At 40.2% G+C, this 16,440-nt stretch overlaps 1 protein-coding gene across 1 annotated transcript in view; it reads right to left on the bottom strand.

The window, feature by feature from the left end:
- Positions 1 to 16,440, bottom strand: part of tyr (tyrosinase) — an 84,299-nt gene that overhangs the window by 22,843 nt on the left and 45,016 nt on the right. The window contains exons 2-3 of the mRNA XM_072577774.1: positions 10,414 to 10,630; positions 1,832 to 1,979 (exon numbers count right to left, since the gene is read on the bottom strand). Coding sequence (XP_072433875.1) covers positions 1,832 to 1,979; positions 10,414 to 10,630 — 365 coding nt within the window. The remainder of the gene's footprint in view (positions 1 to 1,831; positions 1,980 to 10,413; positions 10,631 to 16,440) is intronic.

Below are 16,440 nucleotides of genomic sequence, written 5' to 3'. Positions count from 1 at the left end.
CCTTCCTTTAATGGTCAGAGTACTGAGTACAGACGTTGGGAGGTCACGTTGCGGCTGTACAGATATTGATTAGGCCACTGTTGGAATATTGCATGCAATTCTGGTCTCCTTCCAATTGGAAGGACGTTGTGAAACTTGAAAGGGTTCAGAAAAGAGTAACAAGGATGTTGCCAGGGTTGGAGGATTTGAACTATAGGGAGAAGTTGAATAGGCTAGGGCTGTTTTCCCTGGAGCGTCGGAGGCTGAGGGGTGACCTTATAGAGGTTTATCAGATCATGAGGGGCACGGATAAGGTGAATAGACAAACCGTTTTTGTTGGTGTTGGGGAATCCTGAACTAGAAGACATAGGTTTAGGGTGAGGAGGGAAAGATGTAAGAGAGACTTAAGGGGCAATATTTTCATGCAGAGGGTGGTACGTGTATGGAATGTGCTGCCAGAGGAAGTGGTGGAGGCTCGTACAATTGCAACATTTAAAAGGCATCTGGATGGGTATATGAATATGAAGGGTTTGGAGGGATATGGGCTGGTTGCTGAGAGGTGGGACTAGATAGGGTTGGGATATCTGGTGGGCATGGATGAGTTGGACCGAAGGGTCTGTTTCCATGCTGTACATCTCTAAGACTCTGACTCTCCAGTAGCTATCTGTACCCTACTGTTGCACTTCTTTCTAGACAAAGACTTATGTGCAAAGTGGGTTGACTTCTTGCAGTGAGAACATGATATCTTCTCCTTTGCGTAATGTACTCTGCAGTATTTTCATCCTGACCTTTGTCTGTGACCTTTATATAATTCAGCCTGGAATTTTGATCAACTTAATGTAAGGTCTGGTCAATTCTATTATGATTATTTATCTGGTGATTTATAATGTCAGCACTTCTGCATATGTTGATAGTTTCCTAAGAGTAAGCTTCTTCTCTATCAAGAGTTTTGCTCTGTGTAGGATCTCTTCTGCTTATTTAATGCCTTTAATTAGATTTTTTTTTAAGTTTTACAGGATTCTGCAAGCTGTGCCAATGCAGTCACATGTTGATGAATGGACTCTTTTTCACCTTGGGCCCTAACATTGAACACACATTAATCATGAGTTGGGTTCACTCAGGAATCAAAGCATGCCTTCAGTACTTCAAAAAATCCTGTTGTCCGTTTTTTTCAGACATATTTAGAATGGAATGGACTTCGTAGTCCCTCCCCAACAGTGGAAAAAGTGCAGTTGTTCATAGCTGTTCTAGTTTGTTAGTTTAAATCTGTCAAAGGTTTGTGCTTTCAGCTGCAGGCTGATATTTTCTTCCTTTTCTGTTGCTTTCAGCAGTTCTGAACATCAGTGCTCCCCCTTTTATTGCCTATACTCCTACACAGCTCTTCAATGCTCAATTTTAGCTACGTAGCACTGTGATATAAGCTGACCGGCCAACAGTTTTGCTTGTACGATGTCTTTATTGAACTGGCAGTAAGAAGGATGCCTGCACTAATTCACATGACTCAGAGGCACACTAGTATGGTATTGCATAACCACAGCAAACACCCACTTTGAAAATGCACTAGCGGTCCTTAATTAGCATCTGATATATTTTATATTTGGCCTCTGCCTTTCCCACCTCCGAACCTTTTCCAATCAATCAATGAATAGCATGACTCAAAGGAGCACATAGCCCAATTATTATATACTGTCTGGGACACCACTAACATGAGCATAGAGCATCTCTTCTGAAAACACAAACAAATTTCTAGGCGACTGGCTAAGCAGACAGCATAGTATATATGAGGAATTTCTGTAGTGAACAACCAGGAAATATGGGACCCTGGAGTAGATTTATTTTCAATTACACTCACCTGTCAACAAAAGCATGGTGAAGTAAAAAGACTGGGTCATTTGCTGATCCACCAACTTTGGACATTGTACCATTCATATAAATGTGTAAGGCATTATGCAAACCACTCTGTGATGTGTTGGATATAGCATCATTTGGATTGGCAAAACCTGTTTGAGAAAAAATTATATTTATTTGAACTGATTTTTTAGTACAGTTATTAATTAAACTAATATACATAAAGACAACAAATTATATTTTTGTTTGTTGTGAAACTAGCGTAACGAAGGAATGGTAAGATTACAGTGGTTACACCTCAATGATAGTGCAAAAAGTGTAATCATTGTATAATTGTTTTTTTATAAAACTTTTAAAAACTGTTTAATACTTGTTCTTGGCTAGTGCAACATGTTTGCATTGCTTATTACTCCAGACCTAACTGCAGCAGAGCCCTCTGAATTCCCCAGTTGAAATGGAAACTTTTGGTGGAGAATTCCAGATAAAAATAATTCCTCAATGGAATCTTCAATTTCCCTCACAATTCCTTTGGAGTTTGCCACATTGGGATTCTTCTCAATCGCCATGTGCAAGTACCATCTACTCTGTAGAAACGATTATCTGGTCAATGGAAAATTCAGGCCAAGGCTTCTATCAGTTTCTAAGACTTGTACAGTGATTGAATACAATGTTCTGATGATAATGGAGCCTTGAAACATTATGCATGACAACTAATTTTCTACATGATGCTTTAAGTATGTAGTTGGCTGCATTAGTTGGATGTTAAAAATCACAACACTAGGTTATAATCTGAAAGGTTTATTTAAAAGTTGAATGTGGTGAGAGACAGGAAGAATATCTGTTAGATTTTCAGTGAAATTCTCTGCATACATTTAAGAAATTCCTAACAGCAGCAACAACTCAACATAAAAGTCTGGATTACTACTGTCAATGGTCACCACAACCTTTAAAGAAAAAGTGTGATTTAGTAAAGGATTAGCGTACAATACTGTACTCTCACAGGGTATAAAACCTCCCATTTTTTAAATTCACCACCTTTGTCACGTCCTACAAGAAATAAGTGCCAAAGTAACATTTTCTTTTCATGCATTATCAATGAAATTCATCTTTGTTTATACAGATGTGAGGAACAGGAATTCTTACTTGGTTAGGAAGCTTCTTCCTTGGTTTTTGCACTTGAGATTTTACTTCGAGTCAAACTTTATCATCTTGCTTTGATAAACCTTTTGAACTTGTAAACTTTTCCACTTAATAAGGAGCAATTTCTCATCTGTGCCACTCCGAAGAATTAATCATCTTGTCATAACCAAAACCTTCATATTAACAGTGAGTTGCAGCCCTCCAAGGGCAGCTACCAAGTATCTGTTTGTACTAAGTCAATTGTGCTATTGGGAAATCTATAAGTGAATTACTTGTTTTGGGGGGGGGGGGGGGGGGTGGGTGGGTGGACTGCCATCACAATGTATAGCCATCTTAATTTTTTTTTAAGACCATTGGCTAGGGTGTACCTAACTGGAGAAGCCAGCTCACTGTTGACCTTGCCAATCTTGTAATACTAAGACTGGAACTATTTTGCTCTTCCTTTTGTTTTGTATGTATGTGTTGTGTTCATAAATGTAATGGTATCAGCATTATAAAACTGTTTGCAGGATCAAACTAAAGCCTTGCAGTGATGATAGCAGTCACTTGAAATGTGAAAGATTTTCATGTCATCTCAATTGTGTTAGAAAACAAGCTAAAGATATTGTGAAATGGGTGGAGCAGAAAACTCAATGACTATACTACGTGACGACATTAAATATAATGTCATAGCAGACAATCACCTTCAGAAACGGTTGAAAGTTTGTTTGTATGACCCTATGAAGGGGCATGGGAACACTGAATTGGATAAATCCAATTAAAGCATATTGACTGCAAAATTCAGTTGTGCAGCACTCCCATTCATTAGATTAGATTCCCTACAGTATGGAAACAAGCCCTTTGGCCCAACCAGTCCACACCGACCCTCCGAAGAGTAACCCACCCAGACCCATTTCCCTCTGACTAATGCCCCCAACACTATGGGCAATTTAGCATAACCAATTCACCTGACCTGCACATGTTTGGACTGTGGGAAGAACCGGAGCACCCGGAGGAAACCCACGCAGACATGGGGTGAATGTGAAAACTCCACACAGACAGACAATCACCTGAGCCTGGAATTGAACCTGGGATCCTGGTGCTGTGAGGCAGCAGTGCTAACCACTGAGCCACCGTGCCGCCTATGTTAGGAAACTTCTTCCTTGCTTTTTGCACTTGAGATTTTACTTCAGGTCTAAAGGGTGCAGTTATGTAGTGGCTAAATTGCGGTAAGCAACATCAGAAGTATTTTGGTAAGGCAAATCAGGGCAGGACTTGTACACTTAATAATAAGGCTCTGGGGAGTGTTGCCAAACAAAAAGACCTTGGAGTGCAGGTTCATAGGTCCTTGAAATTGGAGTCACAGGTAGACAGGACAGTACAAAAAGCATTTGGTATGCTTGCTTTTATTGGTCAGTGCATTGAGTATAGGAACTGGGAAGTCATGTTAAGTCTGTACAGAATATTGGTTAGGCCACTTTTGGAATGCTGTGCGCAATTCTGGTCTCCTTGTTATAGGAAAGAAGTGAAACTTGAAAGGGTTCAGAAAAGACTTACAAGGATGTTGCCAGAGTTGGAGGTTTTAAGCCATAGGGAGAGGCTGAATAGGCTGGGGCTATTTTCCCTGAGGGATCAGAAGCTGAGTGGTGACTTATAAAAGTTTATAAAATCATGAGGGGCATGAATAGGATAAATAGTCAAGGTCTTTTCCAAAGGGTAAGAGAATCCAAAACTAGGGGGGCATTGGTTTAAGGTGAGAAAGGAAAGATTTAAAAGGGACCCATGGGGCAATATTTTCATGCAGAGGGTGGTGTGCATGGAAAGAGTTGCCAGAGGAAGTGTCAGAGGTACAATTACAACAATTTAAAAGACACATGATGCGTATTTGAATCAAAAGGGTTTAGAGGAATACTGCCAGATGAGACTAGATTAATTTAGGAAATCTGGTCAGCATGGATGAATTGGACTGAAGGGTCTGTTTCCATGCTGTACATCTCGATGACTAACTAAATCCACAGATTGTGATGTCAGTTTTGAAAAGTGTGGCCTGGAAAAGCACAGCAGGAGCTTTTGAATCTACATTTCAGGCATAAACCCTTAATCAGGAAATGTTTTGGGGGTGGGGTGGGGTGGGGTGGGGTGGGGGAAGGGGTTTGAGAGATAAATAGGAGGGTGGGTGTGGGGCTAGGGGATGGTAGCTTGGAAGCTGATAGGTAAATAGAGGTCTGGGTGATGGTGATAGGTCAGAGAGGAGGGCAGAGCAAATAGGTGGGAAGGAAAATGGACAGTGAGGACAGTTCAAAAGGATGGTGCAGAGTTGGATGGTTGGATTTGGGATGAGGTATGGGGACGAGAGATTAGGAAACTGGTGAAATAGATGCTGATACTGTGGGGTTGGAGGGTTCCAAGGCAGAAGATGAGGCGTTCTTTCTCCAGGCGTTGGGTGGCTTGGATTTGGCAGTGGAGGCTGTCCAGGACATCCATGTCCTTGGCAGAATGGGAGAAGTTGAAGTCAGCCGTGGAATGGTTTAGTGCGTGTCCCAGAGATATTCCCTGTGTCCAACTCTGGCGACCAACTCAACACAGACATCTACTTCAAACCCACTGACTCCCACAGCTACCTGAACTACATCTCCACCCAACCCCCCCCTCAGCCCTCACCTTGCACCGTATGCAACAAATTATCCTCTCCATTTCTGCCACCTACAGTCAGGCCTCACCACCAGAGATGTATTTCCCTCCTCACTTCTATCAATATTCTCTCTGCGACTCCCTGGTTCAGTCCACATCCCCTTATCAACCTACCCTCCATTCCTGGCACCTTGCCTTGCCACTGCAAGAGATGCATAACCTGTACCCACACCTCCCCTCTTACCTCCATTCAATGCCCCAAAGGATCCTTCCACATCAGGCAGATCCTTGCACATCCAACACCTCATCTACTGTACCTGTCGCTCTCGATGTGGTCTCCTCCACATTGTGGAAACAGGACACCAACTCACGGAACATTTCAGGGACTACCTCTGAGACAAACGCACCAAACAACCCCACCGCCCTGTGGCCAACCACTTCAACTTGCCCTCCCACTCCACCAAGGACATGCAAATCCTGGGCTGCCTCCATCCCCAAATCCAAGCCACCAGATGCCTGGAGGAAGACTGCCTCATTTTCCGTCTTGGGATCCTCCAACTGCACGACGTCAGCTTCAACTTCACCAATTTACTCATCTCCTGTTTCCCCACCTCATCCCTGATACAACTGTCCAACATGGCACTGCCCTCTTGAACTGTCCTACCTGTCCATTTTCCTTCCCACCTCTCCACTCCATCTTCCCCTTCAACCTATCACCATCACCCCCCAACTTCATCTACCTATCGCCTTCCCAGTTACCTTCCCCCAGCCTCACCCTCCTATTCATCTCTCAAACCCCTTCACTCCCCCATTCTTGATGAAGGGTTTAAGCCTGAAATGTCAGTTCTCCTTCTCCTCAGATGCTGCCTGACCTGCTGTGCTTTTCCAGTGCCACTGTTTCAACTTTGATCTCCAGTCCTCACCTTCTCCTAGACTGTGATATCAGTGATTTGATTTTACTGGTGTTATTTTTGAAATCAACATTTCAGCTAATCGCATCACTTAATCAATCAAATATAGCTGAACATGCATTCACCCCTACAAGATTCAAAGCCAAATGCTTTTTAAAAGGAATTATCAACTATCAGATTAGTTGCAGGTTAACATTGACCTTCTGTTGCTGAGTTTGTAGAAGCTTTTTGAAGGTGTACTCTGCTAGTTGAAGCTTCAAGGGTTTACAGTGAGCATTGTGTAGCCTTTAGTTCTGATCTCAAAAGTTCTATTTTGAGCATTCTGTTCTTCAAAATGCAGGTGCAGTTGTTTGTATCTGATCTAAAGTATATAAAATCAGAGCCAAGACAGAGAGGAGAAACGGTTCAAAGGGCAATGATGTCAAAGCAAAAGAAACTCATTGAGTTTGAGGGATGGGAAGATCCTGGATGGATATGGCCACCCAGTGAGAAACAGTGTACATGACACCTTCATTTCACTACAGAAGTGCTCGTTAAAATCTGCCATCTGTTACAAGCAGACTTGCAGCACTTAAGCAGGGAAAGGGTGATATTACCAATGACTGTGAAGGTGGCATGAATGCTTTTGTGCTGAACTCATTTTAAACTGATGCAGATTAAAGCTGCAGCATCTCATAACACGCTGTCCATTGTCATATTCTGTAGGTTGTGGACAATGTCTACAGTGTTGAATACTTTCCACTTTCTCTTGTTAGAGGAAAGCAGGCAGAACAAGAATGTAGCTTTGCCAGGAAAGCAGGATTTCCTATGGCTCAAGGTGGCATTGATCACACACTTACCATTGAAAACATTGCATGTGAATTTGGAAACACATTGTAACCAGATGCAACATCACTCCAAGTATGCAACTGCTATGCAACCATGCTCAATGCATAATATCTTGTCAGCAGTCACAATGACTAATACAGTGAATTGCTACAGAATAAAGGCAGAGTTTGAAGCATATTGTCAAACCAAGAGTAGCTTACTGGGTAGTATGGGCCATCCACTGACGACTTGTCTCATGACTTCAATGTTCAGAGCTGTGCTATCACATGAAATGTCATTGAGTAGATCCTTGGGATGTTTAAGCAATCATTCTGATAACTAGACCATGCAGGCCTTGCTGTCATAGCCTCTGACTTCTGTGTGGTGCTTGATCTAGATCTGCAAGTACAGGTCCACTAAACCACAGTAGCTTCACTGGTGGAAGATCTGAGTAAATAATGTGACCCTCCAAGGTCTCCTCCTTGTCAGAGTTAGAAGAGTACCCCCTGTAGTTGGAACCTTTCCATTCCTGTGATAAACCTACTTGCCCAACCAGATAAGATCCAATACAAGTGCTTGCAATTCGCATCAATGCTTGTACATTGGAGGATGCATGAACACCATCCTTAAGTTCACTTGAGTTTCCCTTGTTCTTGCTGATAAGGGAGGTGAGATAAGTGGAGATGGTGGTGCAAGGATAACATCAAACTCATACCACCTGTGTATTCATACAAATCCCAACATGGCAAGTATGGAATCTAAACTTAATTAGTAGACCTGAAATTATAAATCTATTCTCAGTGGGTGGTGATGGTAACGGTACCAATAAACTATAGTTGATTAGAGTAAAAGCTCACCCAGCTCACTAATATCATTTTATGTAAGGAAATCTGTCATACTTCTCTCGTCTAGTTTACATGCAAGTCCAGACCCACAGCAAGGCTGTCAACTCTGGACTGCCATTTGAAATGGCCTTAGCAATAATTCAGTTTAAGGTCATTTCTGAGATGTCTTTGATTTGGGTGTGGAAAAAACAGATCAGCAGAGTCATAGAGATGTACAGCATGGAAACAGACCCTTCGGTTCAACCTGTCCATGCCGACCAGATACCCAACCCAATCTAGTCCCACCTGCTAGCACCTGGCCCATATCCGTCCAAACCCTTCCTATTCATATACCCATCCAAATGCCTTTTAAAATACCTGTTATCTTGGGTGTTTCAATACTTTTAGTAGCAATGTTCATCTTACAAAGGTAACTGGTATATGATTGCTATCATGCAATAAACTACACCTTGCTTAAGAGTGCCTTCATGTTAGAATGCTTAGTGGTTTTCCTTTCCTACTTTATACCAAGCGGGCCTTGTCATAAAAGGAGGATGGTGATAATGATCAATCCCACCACGTGAATCAATGGTTGTCAATGCATGTTCAGAAACTTTATGCCAGTGATAATCATCTGAAGATTGAATTTAGCTGCACCATTATAACATTTCCAGCCAGTCCTGCCTGTTCCAGCCTCAGATATCACTGACCATTCCAGCAACTTCAAGAGCAGCTAATTAACTTGAAAGACCCTATACAGACAATGGGCAAAACTAACGTCATTTACAAAATACTGTGCAAGGACTGTAATAAACACTACATTGGACAAACAGGCAGAAAACTAGCCACCAGGATACACAAATACCAACTAGCCACAAAAAGACATGACCCTCTCTCACTAGTATCCTCACATACAAATGAAGGAGGACACCACTTCGACTGGGACAACACATCCATCCAAGCCAAACAAAGACATGCACGAGAATTCCTAGAAGCTGACATTTCAGCTGGAACTCTATCAACAAACACATCGAGTTAGACCTCATCTACCACCCCCTGAGAAAAGGAACAGGAAGTGACTTTACCACAGGGAATAGTATCATCATAGGAAAGGACATCAGCAGCCCAAAGAAACCCAAACATATAAACAGAAAGCAGGAATTTTCAGCATTGCTTTGTGTGAGGTCCACTGAAGAGGTTACCTGGTAAGGTAACAAAATGTCTGGAAATGAACCTTGCAGCTCAGCGAGCAAACCTACATCCCCATTAACTCTTTCAGAACTATTACCTTAAATAATAGGATGCTAGAAAGGTTAGTGGTTGCTGAGTACTGAGAGGGTCAGTGTTCATCTGAAAAATTCAGGGAAGGGTTTTCAGAGGATATCATGACAACAAAAACTGTTCATAGCACTGGAGTCCTGGAGACTCTTTCAACATGGAGTCAGCACTTCCTTCCTTGTCAGGTAATAAGAAATTGGAGTTCACTTCAGCTACTGAATGGCCTCAACCTTGAACTGGCCCATCAGCATGGGATATGTATAGGAACATTCATTTCTGGTCTCACCTACCTTTCCAACCAGTTCTGACTAAAACTTGGCCTGTAACACTGTTATTCCATTACAAACAAATAGAAAAAAAAAAGATGAATTTAGATTAAATTCCCTACAGTGTGGAAACAGGCCCCTTGGCACAACAAGTCCACACCCACCCTCTGAAGAGTAACCCACCCAGACCTACTTCCCTCTGACTAATGCATCTAACACTATGGGCAATTTATCATGGTCAATTCACCTAACCTGCAGAGCTTTGGACTGTGGGAGGAAATGGAAGCATCCGGAGGAAACCCACGCAGACACAGGGAGAATGCGCAAACTCCACACAGACAGTTGTCCAAGGCTGGAATTGAACCTGGGTTCCTGGTGCTGAGAGGCTGTAGAGCTAACCACTGAGCCAATGTGCTACCCCAAATGAATTTAGTCCAGAAGATGTAATGACAAGTACTTTATAGAAGGATGATTTTAGTTGTGCACTATGCACCATTTAGAAAGGCAATTTCTTGAAGGAATAATACCAGTTGATTTAATCTTAAGCCAACATCCATGTCTTTATCACGCTCTTCTGGATTTTTCCTCCACACTGCTTCTCATAATATTGTCCAGGTACTTATATTTCAAAGGAACATCTCTGGCCATATTATAAACAAATAAGGCATGCTGATGTAATTTTAATGAAATATATTTCCACATCCACAAATGGAAAAGAACTTTGAAAACAAAACTTTTCAACAGTATTACCTTCTAAAGTATTCCGGAAGCTAAAATTAGCAAGTTTATCAAAAGGTGGCATTTCATAATTTGTCAAAGTTAGACAAAATTCCACTTCTGCTGAGATTGGAAGCTTTGGTGTTCTCTCTTTATCCTGGTTCCCTGGATTACGTTGAATGGGTCCCTCAGGAACACCATTACACAAAACTTCACGGCTGTTGTATTCCTCTGACCTGGTGCATATTACCTGTGGCAAAAAAACATACATCAAATGAATTTTTCTCACTGATAAGTTTGAATGGCATATACTATAGTGCAGTAAATTTGAAATCCTTTTTACAAAGGGCTGGCACAGTGGCTCAGTGGTTAGCACTGCTGCCTCACAGCGCCAGGAACACTGGTTCGAATCCCACCTTGGGTGACTGTCTGTGTGGAGTTTATACATTCTCCGTGTCTGTGTGGGTTTGCTCCAGTTTCCTCCCACAGTCCAAAGATGGCCAGTTCAGGTGAACTGGCCATGCTAAATTACCCATATAGTGTTAGGTGTGTTAGTCAGGAGTAGGGGAATTGGTACTGGTGGGATACACTTTGGAGGGTCGGTGTGGACTTGTGGTGCTGAAGGGCCTATTCCATACTGCAGGGAATCTATGTTTTCTGTCAGAGACCTGTCCCTCTTAGTAGTGCAGGGTTTTCTGGAGCTATATCTCAGAAAGATACTGGGGTAATGCAATTTATTAGTGAGATGATACCTTGGTTTTAAGAGGTGTATTTTGTATGTTTTTTTAAAATTTGAAATAAGGTTGAAACAGGCAATCTGCTCCAAAGCCTATAAAGTAAACAGCTCGTGGGGCCTTTTTTTAAAAAAAAATTTGGAATAATAGAAGCGGGCTGAATGGGTGAAGTCAAGCTCCCACATATTTCTTTTTAGTTTTAACCTTCACTAATAGTTGCTGGGCTCTTGAACCTGGATGTGGAAACTCTTACTCTTCTCTCTGTTAAAGCTAACAGCTGGAGATACATGTGAGATAACCCATTTTACTGAATTTGCCTTTGTGTTTATGAGATGTTACTATCTTGGCACAGTAAATGAATAGTAGTTTTCTGACTGTATTTTAATTATGGTGTATAAATAATGGGTTTTGTTTCAAGTATACTGGTTTGACCAATTGAATTGCATCTGGAACACCACACCTTACATTTACCTTTAAAATAAGAAAACATTAGGGTCTAGACTACCTTCATAAAATATTTGAGGGAGTTTGGTCTGGTCTATAACATCATTTTGTCGAGGTAGTGAACTACATACTCTATAAAGCCGCGTACCTGCAATCAAAGGAATTCATTTTTGTTTAATAATACTTAACTGGGAAATTGCTGATTGTGTAATGGCTTGCTGTTTGTTAGAATTTTTTCTTAAAAATGTTCCCATTGAAGGTATTAGCTTCATGATTGATGACAGTGAATACTCTTAGACACCATTAATAGAATACAGTTTTGTATAGATAAGCAACTAACAACATGGATTTCAATTTTTTTTAGGTAATTTTCCAAGGACAGCACAGCTAAATGAAACTTGACAGTATTCAATCTTCTAATAAGTATTCATGGATACTCAGTTTGTGGTTATGATATTGGGTTTAGCATGGAGAAGACCACAAGAGGAGGAATTAGAGGGCACAAGGAAGGGAGCCCTCAAAACCCCAAAGTTAGTTTATGAATAATTTTTCAATGTCATATTATTCAGATCTTGATTGTTACATTATCAGAGATAACACAAGCATTGTTGCATTTGGCAAAAAGGTTTGCTTGGCACAAAACAAATCATGGTAAGTAATAGAAACTGCTTAAAACAGATATCTTCAAGATTTCAGTGGTAGCTACTTGGAAACCTAACCGGTGGTAAAGTAGACAATAGCATCCAATGTCAGAGTTCAGCTATTTTGTATTTAGAGAAATTGATTATACTAAGGACAGAGATAATTTCAAATTTCTTTCAATCCAGAAGAAATTTCTGACAGTAAAGTTGCAAATACAAGTCAGTCTAAATGTTACAGTATTTTGCTGAGACAGTGAATGCTCCATTTCTCTATTTCCTCCTTTATATATTAAAAAGAATTGACAACCTGCAGTTCTGAATCTTCTTTTACAAAAAAAAAGTTCCTCACAGCATAATTACAAAGCTTTCATGGAAGGAAATAAGGGTAAGAAACATTTAAAAATTGTTTTCTACACTAACAAGCTCTACCTGTGTCAAAATCTTTGTCGGTTTAGTCATTTTGTCTGTCTAATTTGGTGTGAAAATGGAGAGAGGCCTGCATGACATCATCATTACTTACTTGGCACAAAAGTCATTTAGTGACTGAAACCTACAAAATGCAAGCCTGCAGTTTTTGAATGATGAGGCTGTATTTTTAAACTGAATATTATTAAAGGGATTAAACCCAAGGAAGAAACAATAACATGCAAAAATTAAGGGAAACAAATACAGTAAAGGCAGAAATAGTAAGGAGAGTGAAACAAAACCAAATGGAAGTACTGCACTACTCTATTTTAAAAATATTGAAAATCTTCACTAAGAAGGCAAAGACTTAAGTCTGGGATTAGCAGCCAATTATAGCATTACTGATATCTAACTTTTTAAACAATGCAGATATCTATATCTTACAGATCAATGCTGCTAAAAAGTGGATTTGAAAATTGTGCTAGCCATTAACAAGAAGAGTTTCACAGAATTAATACATTGATCTTCCCATTAATGATCCGAAAGAATAAGAAATATTTTGGAAAATACTGGAATTAACATTCAGGATTAGTAGACTCCAATGAAAATAATCTATTGGTCAGTTTGGTGGATACTGCAGCAAGGTTATAAACGTGACTTCTCTGAAGAGGAACGATCAGAAGTTTATTGAATTTGCAGTTTCTTCACATCAATTTAAACTTTCAGGAAGGATCTTCTAGAAAAGTGGAAGTGTCATATAATTGATAGATTACTTGAGGATGTTTAAGCATTTGAAACTATAATAGTACCTCAACAACAACAATTATATGCTTTAGGTGAAGCCAACACCATTGTTGCAGTCAACAGTTCAGTAAAATTTGTAACAGATGTAGCTTGTCACACTTGTCCAAAAGTTGTCCAACTGTTCTTGGTATCTGAAAAACATGTGGCACCAATAGACATTTTGCATGCATGCTCAGGAAATCTGTTTTTAAAAACCAAGCTGACCTCAGAACAAAACAAACATGACCAACAGGTGATAAAGCACGACAATGCTGGTAGAGAGGAAGTGTGAAGGCGTTTGCCTTTGTGTATCATATTGGAGAGATTCAGTGAGAAAAAGACATAATTTCACAACATGAAAAGAAACGTACCATTTTTTTCATTCCACTCAATACATTGACCAGATAAATTATGGGAAACATTAATGACCAGTGTTATAGGTCTTGAAAACCTGAAAAACAAATCCAATATAGGACCTAGTGCTAATGTAGTACTGCTGCGCACTTTTTTTTTTAAAAAAAAAGATTAGATAACCTACTGTGTGGAAACAGGCCCTTTGGCCCAACAAGTCCACACTGACCCTCTGAAGAGTAACCAATCCAGATCCATTCCCCTACACTTACCCCTGTCTAATCCACCCAACACTATGTGCAATTGAGCATGACCAGTTTGCCTAATCTGTGGGAGGAAACCGGAGCATCTGGAGGAAACCTACGCAGACATGGGGAGAATGTGCAAACTTCACACAGACAGTCACCCGAGGTTGGAATCAAACCCAGATCCCTGGCGCTGTGAGGCAGTAGTGCTAACCACTGAGCCACTGTACCACATTCTAAGAGACATATACCTCAGCAAGTAGGTCTTCATGATACAGTCTACAAGAGACTCTTTCAGCATACAATGAATCAGCATTTATGTGCATTGATTTTCATTATTGTATGATTCTGCCAATGTCCATAAAAGAGTTGCAGACAATAGTTATCCAGGCCTGACAGTATTAAAGACATACCTGAGAGTATTTGTTCATTTTAGTGAGTCAGAGTCAGTCTTAGTATATCATGAAAAATCCTACTGCAAAGCTATTACTCAAGCTCATCGTGGCTTCCGGAAATCTTCGACATGGTAGATATCAACAGTCCGGCACTGGTAGCACCATCAGTTTGCACATATCGAAGATAGTTACAAGATTAAAATTACACCCAACCTGTTCCATCAATCAAATTAGTTAACCATTGAAACATCAACTTCAATCTGTTATACCAGGGATATTCAACAAGTCATGAATGCATGTGATCCATTCCAAACATACAAACCCTAGTGATAGAAGCCTGAGACTCCACCTGATATTCCACCCACTCCTTGGCTGAAACTCAATGGATCTTTATCCCCCACAGTAATTGGTGAAGATTTAACTCTTGTGATGGACTACTTCTCTGAATTTTATGTTATTTGATAACTTAGCAATACAACAAATATGGCGGCCATGGACACACTGACCACATTTTTTGGTTTATTATCCATACTGGTTTGGATAGCATGTGACATTAGACAACAGTTTGGATAATTATTTCAAGATGTGTGTAGTTAATGGGGAATAATCCACATAATTTCATCATCTCACTACAAATACTCAACCAGTCTAGCGGAACACATTATGGATGTGGAGGTGCTGGTGTCAGACTGGAGTGGACAAAGTCAGAAGTCACACAATACCAGGTTAGAGTTCAACAAGTTTATTTGAAATCAGTGTGCTGCTTCTTCATTAGGTGAAGTGGAGGGAAGTGCACAGGCACAGAATTTATAGGTGGAGAAAGAACAGCAAGATAATTCCAGATAATTAAGCTTGTCAACAAATAAGGTCATTTAGTGAGAGTGGTGCATCGATTGACCAAATAATAAGTCTTTGCAGGTGACCAAAAGTGTCAAATGGTGTAGTAAAGTGTCAACAGCAGAATAGCAAGAGAAGGGATGATTAATTAATGCAGAAAGACAATTACAAAATGTCAAAAATAAAGATGATGCCAAAGACAAACCAAATGGCTGAAATAACATGATAGGGTATTTCAGAGTCGGGAGATAAGGGTCTAACCAAAGTAACAATTAATTTATCAAAAACTATACAACCTAAGATACAGAGACAATAACAGGTCATCAAGGTGATGGTGTCAAAACAAAATAGTAAGAAAGTTTTGTCTCTACCACCATCTTAGTTCTGATTTTTTTCTAATTATCTCTCTGCCTTAATCAATCAGATCACAGGTCGTTCCTTCTTCACTTGCTATTCAGCAGTTGACACTTTACTCACACTGTTTGACACTTTTGATCACCTGCAAAGACTTGTTATTCAGCCTGTCGACATTCTAGTCACACTATCTGTACTTATCTGTTGATGCTCTTAATTACCTAGAATTATCTTACCATTTTCTCTCGGCCTCTAAATTCTGTGCCTGTACACTTCCCTCTACTTCACCTGATAAAACAGCAGCACTCCAAAAAATTGTGATTTCAACTAAACCTGTTGGACTATAACCTGGGGTGTGATCTCTGATATTAACATACTATTAAATCAGTGATCATGGAGTGTCATACAATAAAAGATTTTCACATGGTATTGCACAAAATTTCAGCAACAGAATGGAAAATAGATTATTGAATTCAGCACGATTTCTCAGAACATAAGTGAGAACCATTCAGAAAAACACAAGGCATTCTTCAAAGTTGGAAAAAAAGATATTTACAAAAGAGCAGAGAGTGAGAACTACTGAAACTTAGCATCAGGTAGAATGTGAGTTGGAAATACAAATATCTGGATACAAAATAGAAGCAGATGTTGCTCTGCCATTCAATAAGGTCACGGTTGATCTCTTTGGTCTTTCAAAGTTCACATTCCTATCTACCACCCCCCCCACCCCCCCAATTTTGATTTCTTTCAGCTTTACAATATCTTATGACCCCACTTCTAGATGCACAGTCCAAAGACAAATCCTTGTAATTTCAGTCCTAAAGGGACAGCCTTAAATTTTAAAAGAGCATCAAATAGCTCTGAACTGACC

The sequence above is a fragment of the Chiloscyllium punctatum genome, chromosome 9 (assembly GCF_047496795.1).
Source record: "Chiloscyllium punctatum isolate Juve2018m chromosome 9, sChiPun1.3, whole genome shotgun sequence".
NCBI classification, from domain to species: Eukaryota; Metazoa; Chordata; class Chondrichthyes; order Orectolobiformes; family Hemiscylliidae; genus Chiloscyllium; species Chiloscyllium punctatum.
The sequence above is the reverse complement of the archived record's forward strand: the minus strand, read 5'-3'. Positions and strand labels throughout refer to the sequence as shown.